Source organism: Saccopteryx leptura, chromosome 12, assembly GCF_036850995.1.
Source record: "Saccopteryx leptura isolate mSacLep1 chromosome 12, mSacLep1_pri_phased_curated, whole genome shotgun sequence".
Lineage (NCBI taxonomy): Eukaryota > Metazoa > Chordata > Mammalia > Chiroptera > Emballonuridae > Saccopteryx > Saccopteryx leptura.
The window spans coordinates 32302826-32316011 of NC_089514.1; the positions used below are offsets into that span (position 1 = coordinate 32302826).

The 13186-nt window shown below is 41.0% G+C and overlaps 1 protein-coding gene across 10 annotated transcripts in view; it reads right to left on the bottom strand.

Moving 5' to 3' along the window:
* PPP1R9A (protein phosphatase 1 regulatory subunit 9A) overlaps positions 1-13186 on the bottom strand; it is a 293914-nt gene continuing 280728 nt past the window's right edge. For 4 of the 10 annotated variants that reach the window (XM_066353671.1, XM_066353670.1, XM_066353669.1 and 1 more), the window contains 5 exons: positions 11364-11559; positions 9238-9357; positions 8323-8346; positions 7151-7333; positions 1-5840 (listed from right to left, as the gene is read on the bottom strand). In XM_066353671.1, coding sequence (XP_066209768.1) covers positions 5631-5840; positions 7151-7333; positions 8323-8346; positions 9238-9357; positions 11364-11559 — 733 coding nt within the window. In that variant the 3' untranslated portion in view covers positions 1-5630. The remainder of the gene's footprint in view (positions 5841-7150; positions 7334-8322; positions 8347-9237; positions 9358-11363; positions 11560-13186) is intronic. The other 6 variants (XM_066353672.1, XM_066353674.1, XM_066353675.1 and 3 more) reach the window with 3 other exon arrangements.

Consider the following 13186-nt stretch of genomic DNA (forward strand, 5'->3'; position numbering starts at 1 on the left):
TCAGTATTTCTCTTTTTATTGCATTCGTTGTCTAACAACAATAATACTCATTGGCAAGAAATTTATTTACACTAACAAATTAAATTTAATCACACATATTTTTCGATTGGTCAGAAAACAAAGGATACTTTGTTTTGAATGCTTCTAAAAACCAAAGAGTAGGAAATGTTGTTTGAAACAGAACAATCTAGAGAAATACGTATTAACCAAGCACAAGAGAACAATTCAGACGTGGCACTATTGTCTCTTCCATGCAAATGATTGGACACCAAAATGTAGAAATCAAAAGTTTCAGAGAACATGCTATCCATATTTATTGGACTTAAAATTACTTTCAAACAACTTTTTTTTTCCTTTATATAAAGAAAGATGAAAATAAATCAACTTCTCACAATGGAACAGAATTCATTCTCTCTTTTTTCATTTTTTTAGCTGGCCAGCTTGTTAGTGATATGCAGCAAATATACTTGTGGTTTAATTGTCACACCATTAAAAAATACAAAAGCAGTAGTGGTGACCATAAATAATATTTAGGAAAGCATATACATAAATATTTAAGGATTTCACTAAGCACTAACAAAATCTGATGTTGTTGGGAGGTATTATCTAGCCGGAGTGCCTCTTAATTCCCACTTTTTAAAATAATTTACTTATCTTTGGCCAACTGTTCTCTCATAGGTGAAAGATTAAATCCTTAACGGAAAACCTGGGTGTGTAAATAAAATTGCTGAGAGAACTAGAAGTGTACACCTTCCAACAACATACTCACACTCACATTCCATTTGGCAATGACCTAACCAGGCCATCACTCGGCAGAAAAGGAAATAAATGGTCATGTGATGGCAGTGTTGCCACCAGAGAGCCAGTAGTTAGTGACTTACGCATCATAGATACCAAATATGTCATATAAGAGCATGAGCCAATGCACAAGAACACACAGTGCAATTGTTAGCAAAGGAAACTGCAGTCTGCAGTTAAAAATGCCCAAAGCTGCATAAACGTCTGAGTTTCAACTCAGCAATGTGCAATGTTGACATCAAAGCATCAACCAAACATTTGAGAAAATTTTATCTTACTAAAATACCAAGTTTCTAATAAATCAATTTTACCAAAATATATAGACATGTAGAAGGATAAGTGCATTTAGTAGAATACATTTTAAAAATCTCTTAAAATCTTATGAGTCATTCAATGTATACACAACACAAAAAGTGGCAATAAGGCTATGACTACTGCTGGGGGTCCTAACGGAGAACACCAAGTTTCAAATACAATATCTATGTTTTTATGCCATGTCATTGCGGTATGTGTGTGTAAGGTGGGAGATAGAGTCACACATTTGTAGTCTGTATATCTACACAAGTGGCATGCATGTGATTGAGGAGTTGCCTCTTGTTCTCTTACTCCTTCCCTTATTCAGTTTCAAATCCTTAGCGGTTTGGGGGTTGGGATTGGGGTAGGCCAAATATTGGAAATTACCATGTTTCTTTCCTTCCCCACTCTGTAGATTTGGAAGCAGGCCATGTGCTATACTTGGGTTACACACTTACACAGTAAGCCTTTAAGTAACAACCATGCCCTCAATGCATTCGCACAGACACCCATGCACAGGCATGTAAGGATCCTCTGTTTATCATCGGGTAGAACTTGATGCTTTCGTTTTCTAAGGGGAAATAGATTTTCCAGGCTTTTTCTTTGCCCTCTGACTTCTTGGTTGGGTCTGTTCTATACTACTTCTTTAAGCTAGCTATGCAAATATTACTAGTGTACTGCCTGGTGTTAATTTTCTTTCCCCCAGTGTTTTAGACCAAGACTAAATTTCCTGAGACTTCAAATAACTAAGACAAATATAAATAAAATCTTTCTGGAGACCCTGGCTGTTTTTCAGGAGTAGATTGGAGCAACCACATTCATATTTCTTACAACACTGTTTTCTTTAGAAATTTACTTCCCACCCATCATCTTACTGAAAACAATTCTAATAGAAATTATGAACATTTTATTTCTGGACCTCATCATTTAAGGCTTAGCTTTTGAAGAGTGTACAGGTAGATCCTTGCTTAAATACAAATTTGAAAAGTTCAGAAAGCACTCAGGACCTAGCATTTAGTAGGCAACATGAACCCCGTGATGGCTGTCTACCAAAGTTAAATGCCCCCTTATCCACAGCTCTCTTGGGACAATAAATTCAGTTACTTGGTTAAGATTTCAGGCTAGAAATGACAGTAATATAAAAGGCAGCAGCCAAGGTTAATTTAGTACCTCACTCATCCTCTTGCCACTTTGTCCCCCACGGTAACAAAGGAGCAAAAGATAGAGGTGTTCCCATTCATGCCTCTTACAAGCAGAGTTTGGCATTAGCACCTGGGTTAAAAATGCTTATGTGATGTTGAGGGTAGGAAATTCATCAACCCCAGCTAAAGAAAGGTAGCATAGGATAGCTTCATTGTCATAAAACTAGAGGTGGACTTCATCAGTTTGTTAGAATGGGCAAAATTAGGTTTCTGCCCTAACATTATCACACTGATGTTAACTTCTGATTCAATAAAGAAAAAAAAAAAACCCCCAGAAAACTATTACATAAACTGTGAGTTATTTTAAGGGAGATAGTCTTAAATGAAGGGATTGTGTTGTAAAACTAAAGTCCTTTGATGAAAAATCCTGACCCAGACATTCAGCTCATACAATGCTCTCGGTCCACAGCTTGGCCACCACACATTTCCTGACCCCCAAAGTATTACCTATACCCCCAAAACACTTTTGGCTATTTTCAAAGTAATCCAGAGCTATTGTTTAGGGAATATATAGCTTATAGTAACCAGATATTCCCTTTTTGTTCATTTTCTGATAAAAAACAAAACAAAACAAAACACTGCAAAGTCTTCAAGGTTCATGAAGCAACAACTCCGTGTTAAATTGTATGGACACTGAAAACCACAAGCATCGAAGTAGGAACTGGGTAAGACACTGAAACCTCAATTAGGCATCATGCACTAGAGTCAATTAAAAAAATAGTAGGAAAAGAAAATGCTCACAAGTTCTGAGGTCCTTCACTCTGTTTTCATACCCTTTTATCAATCAGTTTACATGTTATCCTTTGTTAGACAATCAAATCAAGTGTCTCTCATCATTTCAGCAGTTTTAAGTAAAAATGTTAAAAATAACTCATTAAGATAAAAATTACTATAATTTAACTTAAAATATCAAAATAGTTATAACACAAACTAAATGAGTTAAAAAATTTGATTAATAATATTGTCAGTCGGTAACTAATCTAAACAGTGGAAGTATACAAATAAGTTGAAAACAAAGAACAATATTCTAAGACATTTAAGAAAATGCAATATAATAGATCATAAATTATGTGCAGAAACTGAGACTGATAGACTTTTCCAGTATATACATCCATTTTCAAATATTACCAAAGTGTAAACATAACTTAAGATAACCATCCTTCAATTTCCATTCTTAAAATGAATATATTGAAACTTCCAGTGTGTTCCCAAACACTTTTTCCAAAGATAAGCAAAAATTTATAATAGCAAGCACTAGAATTACCAGATTTTGACTAATTTAGTCTTTTAGTATTAGAAAAGGTTTGTTGGATTTTGTAATTCATTAATAATGATTCCTTGTTTCTCATGGCATTAATAAATAGCAAAGCACCACACATCTCAAAGTATTAATAGAGTATCCAGTATGGCAGTTTCATCATTATACCCCATAATGAAGATAGAAAAAAAACATATACAGTGACTCTGATAATTGTCAAACACTTTCTGACAGTGTTGCTGAGATCCAATGAATGATCTGTACCTGGTGACACAAGCACTAAAGCTTAATGGATAATACTTGTCACTAAAAAGGTAAAAGGCCTTTGAGAAAGAACAGAATGATGACTTTCTAGTTTAGACAATTCCAGATTTCAGATAGTCAGACAAGCAAAAAAAAAATCATAATGTTCAAAATATAAGATGGAGCTCAATGGGTAGGAGTTCCTTGACATTACCTGTTACCTATAACCTCCAAAGTCCCCCTCCCCGAGCTCTGCATACATAACATTTCTGGTAGAATATATGGACAGACGCCCCACATAGGAAAGGAAGGAAAATACTTGTCCAAGAATTTGTCTGCCTTCAACTGTTATTTTGAAACCCGTCCCTTGGAAAGTGGGTGACCTCATTTTTAGAAGCAGTCCAGAGAATCAGCTATATAAATATAAAAAGAAAAACAACATAAAAAAAAAACCCAACAACCATCATTTGGAATTTCTCAAGATGAGTTTATTTTCTCTTCCTTCTACCCTTGTCTCTGGCCTTAGATTAGTTTAATCAAATACTTAGATCCTTCCCACTGGCTTTAAAATATTTGTAACTGCCCCCACTGCTATACTGTAGCCTGTGCACTATCTTAAACAAACTTTAACTATAAAATGAAAATCTCTAAAGAATAGAAGAGAATGGCTCAGAAAAACCATTCAAAGCATCTCTAAACACAACTGACAGCTCTCCTTTATGGGAACATTCTGTGTGCTCAATAAAATCTCTTCTCTGGTTGAATATTACTCAAATCTAAATTTTCTTGAATTGATATTTCTATTTTTCATAAAAGCACATGTGTTAAAATATTAACTGAGTCCACTTGGGAAATCTTTTGTAGAAAATATGTGACCGTTTCCTGACTGTGTCCTAGTCAGCCTGAAGACTAGCCAGAATGTTCCCCAGGAGAGGAAACCTGAAAATGTTGGTTTCCTTAAAAATCAATTTCCTGTTCAATTTGTTAGGGAAAAGGAATTGTGTTGTGTGTGTCAGAGTTGCTGAAATACTGAAACGCAGCTGTAGCGAAATAAACAACAGATCCCAATATCCCATGGCTGCATTGACGTCTGATTTTTTCATTGTTCGGCTAAATCTGGAAGATAAATGTTACCCTCAGAATCCCAAGGTAATACCCATATCCACATTCTTAAGGCTTTAACTTCCTTCTGGGGTTAACAAATAACTGTAATTCTTTTCTCTCTTTCGGATGCCCAGCAAACAGAACAGTCTGCTTGCCTTCTGCCACACTAGGTAGGTATGTGGCCGAGCACCCACGTTTCCATAGCGGGGCTGTCTCACTTTGCAGACACAGAAATGAGGAGGAACCTGCCGCACACACTGGGATGGATCCTGCAGCCACAGATCGCCTGGCAGAGTGGTGCTCTCAGCCACGCAGATATGTGCAAATGCCCCGGGGTCAGGATCCCATACTGAAAATCATGGCACTCCATTCACAACACAGGGTGTGTCATGCTCTTGTTGGGCACTGTCATGCTGGTTTTCCAAGTGACTCCCTCAACCAGCACAAAGCAAGATGTTGGTAAGTAAAAGAAGAGAAGCATAGCTGCTTTGCATCTCTCACAAATGCGCTCCTTGGTTTGCTAATAAACTAAAGTTGCCTTGGGATTATTTCAGTAGGTTAAAATGAAGGGTATTCTATTATCACAGAAAATGCAGTTATTCACCACCAGGTTCCCCAGTCTGCCTCCAACACACTACCCCTGTCATCAGTTTCTTCTTCACTCTTCCAGAGGAGAGCAGGGCAGGAAGAGGTGGAGACCCTGTGGAGCCCGCCCTCGGTAAGAAGGTCTGTTACTGCTCACCAGCGCCCTCTGTGGCACCCGTCATCTTTTCTGTCTTTTTAGATTTCCTCTGCATTTGCTCTTGTTCCTTCCTCCTCAGCTTCTCTCTTTGTTTTTCCATTTTCTCTTGAGCTTTCCGAGCCTTCTCTAGAGACACCTTCATTTCCTTGAGTTTTTTTTTGACCATGGCTCGGTCCTGGGATGATGTCATCCCAAGAGCCTAGGAAGAAAATATAGACAAACTGAACATAAAACTGACAACACCTCTCTGCTCATGATGAGGTCAGTATCACAATATGTTCAAACTCAAAAAGTAATATAAACACAACTGAAGAGGTAAAACTGAGAAAGAGCTGATTACATTTGTCCAAAATCTATATACTGGGGGACATGGCTTTATTTGTTCCTTTGTTATTTGAAGTTCCTACAGTACACACGAAACCTTATTAAGTAAGTGCTTTCCAGATTGTTAATTAATGAGTGAATGAATGAAAAAAGGGCAGAATTCAGCTTCTGCAACCATCAGGGTGCAGACATAACAAGTAGAAGACAGGAGTGAGCCCCTGTTGCCCCAGAGGACTCCAAGAAGGGGAGGAAGAATCAACATGGCTTCCTTTCTGCGGATGTATTCATTTACAATAAGGACCAAAAGTGGGATCAGAATGCTCTTGTCAGCATGGCTAGCTATTCTCTCCCTGTAAGCAGACCTATAAAGGAAGCCAGATTATAATGAGGTCACTCAATGAGCTTGGAATAAGGGGAGCTGATAATGTACTTTAAATGTTTCATGACCTTCAGAAGCAACAGCAGGATGCATCTATCTCCCCAATGGGGACAGCCTTGTCAATGGGGCCTTCATATGCACAGGCTATTGATTGATCTGACCTTTTTAAGACTGTCAAAAGATACTCATCTGCCTATCCACCCAACAGGGCGCTGAGGTGGGGGGTGGAGAGCTGGCCGTAAGCTCCTTTTGCCCTTTTGCCACAGGGAAGAGTGCCAACTTAGTCTCTAAAACAAGATGGACTGGACAGATGAGAATGAGTATGTTATGGAGGGGGAGGAAAGATATGGCCCGCACATATTTGGGGAAGAAAGTTCTGGGAAAAGCATCATCTCAGTTTCAGAGTGGTATGCATGGATGAGTGGCGGTGGAGAAAACGAATAAAGATGGGAAAATTCATGGATTTGGGTTTTAACTCTTACACAATGTAAGAGTCCACATTGGCCATTATTAAAACTCATACTACACAGAAGTAGGTAGAGTTAATACATGGATCATGTGTTGCTAGGTGGAAGCAATGGAGTGAGTCCCTCACTCTCCTGCTCAGCAACCTGCTCTTTAGAACCTTGATTGACTTTCCGAAACTTCAATGACTACTCAGGAACAATTCAACGTCCTTTCTGCTGATCACTGTTGAGAATTACCTCTGTCGTAGGCAGAACACTCTTATCTAATGAAAACATTTCAGGTGCCATGAGTAATACAAATTATACTTGGTGACCTAACACAGACAGGTAATTCTTTACCTTCAGTTTATTGCCATCCAGCTGCAGGAGCTGCTCTCCGGTGATGCTCTGGGCACTGAATTCAGCCACGTACTGATCCAGGTTGAGGCTCATTAGCCAGTGAGAAACCTGCTGCACGCTCCACTCCCGAACGGCCCGGTTCTGAGACGGACTGTGTTTGGGAGACTGTCCGTCATCAAGAATCTGAGGCAGGAACAGCACGCGGTGTTTTTAAGGACTGAAGCGCAATGGCTCAGCATGGCATATTACGTTATCAAAAGGAATTTCTTGCCTACTACAGCCATATTTATTTTTAAACCATAAAACAAAAAGCTAATGGCTCTAGCTGTGTATGTAAGATACATACAAGTATTACCTACAGGTTAGTAGATACTTGGAAATTGAAAAAGTCTCCCAAATAAAACAGCATTTTTAATGTAGGAAATTTAATATTGACAAATACACTCTACTATTGCAAGCCATTACATTAAAACACTTTGGAAAGATTATCAGATGCAGAAAACAAATACTTCATTAATCCCTATCTGCATTTCTCCTGAGACGATATTAGAGATATGTAATAACATTTTTAAAAATATGGTGGTGTCTTTCACTAAGAAGGGGAGAGCATTAAGCCCTCAGGCATTTTTAGGGGGGATTTCACAGCCATTATTTCATTTGAGCAGCAAGCAAACCTGTGAGGAAGGTGGGGCAGGTAGTATCCACAATGACTTTTAATAAATGAGGAAACTGAGGCTCTGTCCAATGTAGAGCAGTACTTTTAATAGTGTAAAGGGCAGGCTGATCCCTAGGACCGCTAAGCTGCAAGGTGATGAGGTGATGACGGGTCTGGGAGGAGAGACAGAAGTCACCTCAGTGACCGACGGAGAAAACGCAGAGGAGGGGATGGGAGAGCCGAGATGAAGGCACAGGAGGTGAGACGGGTGAGCTGCGTCAGTCAGGTAATGGTGATTGGGGACACGCTGCGGGACTCCGTAGGGGGAGCCTGCAGACTCGCTTGAATCCGGAGTTATCTTATAGGCTGAGATACAGACAAGGGCAGCAGGTGAGGCTGCTTAACACAGACCTCCACTACAGGAGCAAGCGCCCTCGTGCCCTTTTAGATCATCTGCAGAGAGGAACGACTCAAACGAGACCAAAAACAGCCACCACACAGCCCAGGGATAGCTCACCTCATCGTCTATCATATCCAGGCTCTGAGGGAGGAGCAGCAAAGGAAGCAGAGAGAAAGTATTACAGAAACAGGAGACTCAACAAACACAGTACAAAGTCCTAATCAAATCAAAGGCGTGCCAAGCCCGAAGAAGCAGCAGCAGAAAAGTTTAAGAGAAAAAAAAAGTTTTACAAAACAAAAATGTTTGAAATAACTAAGACCCCATATTTAGACAAAAATATCTTTATTTACAGTGCCTCTCCCCCTCGCTTCCATCCCAATACTGGTATTTCTTTCTTCTATTTATCTCACGGGGGACTAAGTGAAGTCAATCACTAATGTGATAATGTCCTGCCTCTCTTGTATATACTTACCACCTGGGAATCCTTGGCTATTTTGACCCTGGCTTCTAAATTAGAGGTTTTTACCTAGTTATCCTTTCTCATCTGAAATGCACCTCTCTTTTTTCTCAGTCAGGGGCTACGCCCACCTCAGAGGGATTATCAGAATCTTAGGGTGGAGGTGATGGTGGGAAAGGTGAGAGAGAATGGGGGTGGGTGGGGTGGGTGGGGTGGGTGGGGGAGGGTCAAATTTGTAAACTCCATGAGATTTCTGAACTGTTGCCTATTTTTGCTCTCCAGTGCCCAGCCTCCCATCCTCATACCTCTGCTGAGCCATCCCCTTTAAGTCAGACAAAGGCTGAGTATGTGTATATAGTAAGGGAGGGTGTCCCTAGACAGCTTCAAGGGGCTCAGGAACAATACTATGCTGTCATGTTGACACTGAGAGGGAGAGGCTAAGTTTCTATCAGATATGAAGCCATGGTCCTGATGATCTGCATGCAAAATCGACCTTAAACACATGTTGCCTGTGACAGTTCACGGGTAGAAAGAATGACTGGGAGACAGTTCCACTGTAAGTGCCACGAGCATACCTCATCTGATGACAGCGCTAAGGACTGAGAGAGCCCTGGGGTTTTGGGTTCTGCTCCGAGGCCACTCAGGTCTGCTGAGCTGGTGCTACTGGGGCTGAAGTCATCGTTGAAGGTAAAATTCTACAAAAATAAATGAAGCTCAGTGTTAAGTGAGCACCAGAAAGGAACCTGAGGTAAGCGTGTTCGCAAATTCTAAAAAGCTTATTGTGAGGTAATCTCAGAAAAAATACATTTGGTCTGGTGATGACCTCCGAGCAGGGAGGGTTTGCAAACACTGCGCCCTTCGTGGTGAATGGGGAATTCTGAGTGCTTCCTCCGTGGGGTAGATGTGGTGGAGTAATGATTCTTCAAGCTCTCTTCAAGGGTATAGCATTCATTATCCTCTGCCACTGCTCAGAGGAGTAATATTAATGAGCCTATCTTCTTTGGCCCTAATCATGATGAGTAACAGTGTAAGTAAAAACTACAAGGTGGAGTGGAGGAGCTGAGTTATTAAGAACAGATGGCAATTCGTATTAGAAAGGTAGCCGGAGCAGCCAGGAGGGATCGCTGTTGGATGTGATAAATACTGTGAGAAATGGCAGATCTTCTCCCGGATGTGACCTTCGAGATGGAAGTGCTGGGGGAGGTCACATTCTGACACTACACTAGTCACATGCTAAAGGAGAACTCTCACGCCGCACCAGGAGAGTGACAAAAAGGCTGCTCCGTGAACACATGCATGTTCCCAAGTAATTACCTGGGGCTGGGGGAGGAGGGGGCGTATAAAGAACATGTCCTCAGAACTTTGTTAAAATGTTCAGTGGATGCTGAAATTCAAATAAACTCACAATGAGTACAGAGCTGCATTTGTGAAAACATTTTAAAACCAAATCTGGAGTCTCTCCAGTATAAGATAATGGTAGAATTATACAAACAACATTGAGATAGATCAGATAGAATACTGAAAATGTTTCAAGGCAAAAGTGGTCTATTGCTGTCAGAAGCCCTTTTCTAATTCTAGAATGATTGGCTTCCCAGGGACTCTAAGAAACTTGACCAACACCATCTTGTTTCCTAGTCTACTTCCTTAATAATTGGACTGTTAGTTTTCCATTAGGTTCTCTTGTACTGGTTTTAGTTGGCTGTCAAGAATAAATACCATGCCCGAGGCTGGAGAACTGAGTACCAAACAAACTCCAAGGTTTACTAAATCTTCAGGAGAGGAGATGAAGTCAGAGCACACGGAGCTGGGATAGCAGAACATTTAAGCAGGAAGGCATTTAACACAGCACATTACCATTTGATATTGTCAGTGGAAACACAACCCCAAAGCCCATCAAAACCCTGTGAGCTGTTGACCACAAGAAAAGAATTCAATTCAGGTAACATTAACCACATGTTTCTGTTTGAGAGAGAAAAGTGAACAGGGATAAAAGGAGAGACCAAACAACATGTGAGTTAGCCACCGTACGTGTTTCAATAAATTGTTAGAGGAAGTTTGCAGTGTCATGCTGGAAATCACCATCATGCATTTAAACACAAGCAGCATCCATGCACATAATTCCTAACTTTGCTAAAGTTCAAGAACTTTCATGATAGAATTAAAACAGTTGTTTGACTCTGAGGTTTGATTTAGAAGATGAACTGAGTAAGGTTGCTATGTCAGCTTTGGTTTGTTTTAAAGTTTCATTTAGGTGTATTGAACACAGATTCAGTCCCAAATTTCTTTGTTTTACGGTAAATCTTGAAGAGCACAGCAAAAAGTTTGATAATGTCCTTTAAAGGGGACTACTTGGTAAACAGATCTATCACACTGTGCAATGATTCAAATGCAGCTTTCCCAGCATGGCTGAACTGTCAAACGGAGATTAAACAGCAATATGTGAAAAGACAGGCAAATCAAAGATTAATGCACAATCTAGAATGGAACGGTATTAAAGAAGGTGATGGTTAAACGAGGCTTTGTTTCCCCCACACAGGAAACACCATGCATTGTTTATCGCAGTGTTATCACATTGGTTTCTCTGATCCAGCGCACAACACACAAGTTGAGAATGCTTCCCAAAGACTGAAGAGGGGGAAGAGATTTGGGGTTTTCTTGTTTGCCTTTTTTTTTTTTTTTTTTTAATCCATGTGTTTTCTACCTTGGACCCTTTTTTATCTGAAATGAGAGTTTCAGGAGAAGACTGGAGGGGACTTGTCGGTGAAGGCAGGTCCCTGAAGGAGTAGGTTCCCTTCCGGCTGTCGTGAAACCACGAGAAAAGCGTGCAAGGTGAGCGCGGGGAGGCGGGCGCGGCGGACGGCTTGGGTTTCCAGTGGTCCAGCCTGCCCCTGAAGATCCTGTGTTGGGAGAAGAACGGGGCTGTTAGACAGAGCAAGGGCAGATCTGCAACCCGCTGAACAGAATTCTGAAGGGACTCTACCCAGAGTTCGAAGTAACGACTTGAGAAATGGACCTACACAACAGATAAGAGTGAAAATTCTCCACTTTTGACTAGAATGTTTATCTTAGTCGCTATCTTTTTTTTTTTGCATCTAAATGGATTCTGTAATAATAAACATTTTTCGACAGCTATCACAATGATAAATTTTTTATAAAATGTGCCTAATAAACACTGTATATGTGGGTGAATTAAAACCAGGGAGGAGCATGGTCTGTTAGGAGCTGCTATGAGGTTAGTCATCACAGTATTCTCTTTATTTGGGTCACACGTAAGTGCCTCACTGCTAGTGGCATTTAGCCCGTAATCAGCATTCTTTCCTGGCCTCCTCTGACCTCATGTTCCCAAGAGTCTAAACTTTAGAAAATGATCTACTTAAATAATTTGGAAATTGCAGGCCCAGGATACTTTAAGCAGAACATACACTTTGTTAGTTTTTCATCACAATCTTAGTGCCTTTTTATAGGGGGGGCACCAGAACTGAGGTCTTTTTTTTTTTTTTTTTTAATTATTTTTTCTGAAGCTGGAAACGAGGAGAGACAGACAGACTCCCGAATGCGCCCGCCCGGGATCCACCCGGCACGCCCACCAGGGGTGACGCTCTGCCCACCAGGGGGCGATGCTCTGCCCCTCCGGGGCGTCACTCTGCCACGACCAGAGCCACTCTAGCGCCTGGGGCAGAGGCCAAGGAGCCATCCCCAGCGCCCAGGCCATCTCTGCTCCAATGGAGCCTTGGCTGCGGGAGGGGAAGAGAGAGACAGAGAGGAAGGGGGGGGGGGATGGAGAAGCAAATGGGCGCTTCTCCTATGTGCCCTGGCCGGGAATCGAACCCGGGTCCCCGCACGCCAGGCCGACGCTCTACCGCTGAGCCAACCAGCCAGGGCCAGAACTGAGGTCTTAGAACTTGACTTGGAGGTCGAGGGTCTGTCATCTCTTGAACACATAGCCTTGGCTTTATCTGGAAACGGTGGATATTTTATGTATGTTATGTGTGGTTGAGAGTTAAATGAGCTTGACCAATATAGAGCATCGGACTGGGACACGTAAGACACAGGTTTGAAATCCCAAGGTCACTGGCTTCAGCACAGGCTCATCTGATTTGAGCAAGGCTCATCAGCTTGGGCCCAAGGTCGCTGGCTTGAGCAAGGGGTCACTCACTCTGCTCTAGCCCCCTGGTCAAGCACATATGAGAAAGCAATCAATGAACAACTAAGGTGCTGCAATGAAGAACTGATGCTTCTCCTTTCTCTCCTTTCCTGTCTGTCTGTCCTTATCTGTCTCTCTGTCTCTGTCACAAAAGAGTTAAATGAGATAATATGTATTTTATAAAAAGTGCTTTAAAAACGATAACAGTCTGTGCTTATTAACATTCAGATGATTCAAAGGCATTTGAGATCACATTTGAAAATAATATTTTTTCTGAATATATTGCATATTTATATTTGTTTTGGTTAGAAAAAAGTATTAGGAGCTGAGGCAGGAATGGGCAGTAGTTTCTGTGCATCTTGGAAGGGTTACTCTCAATA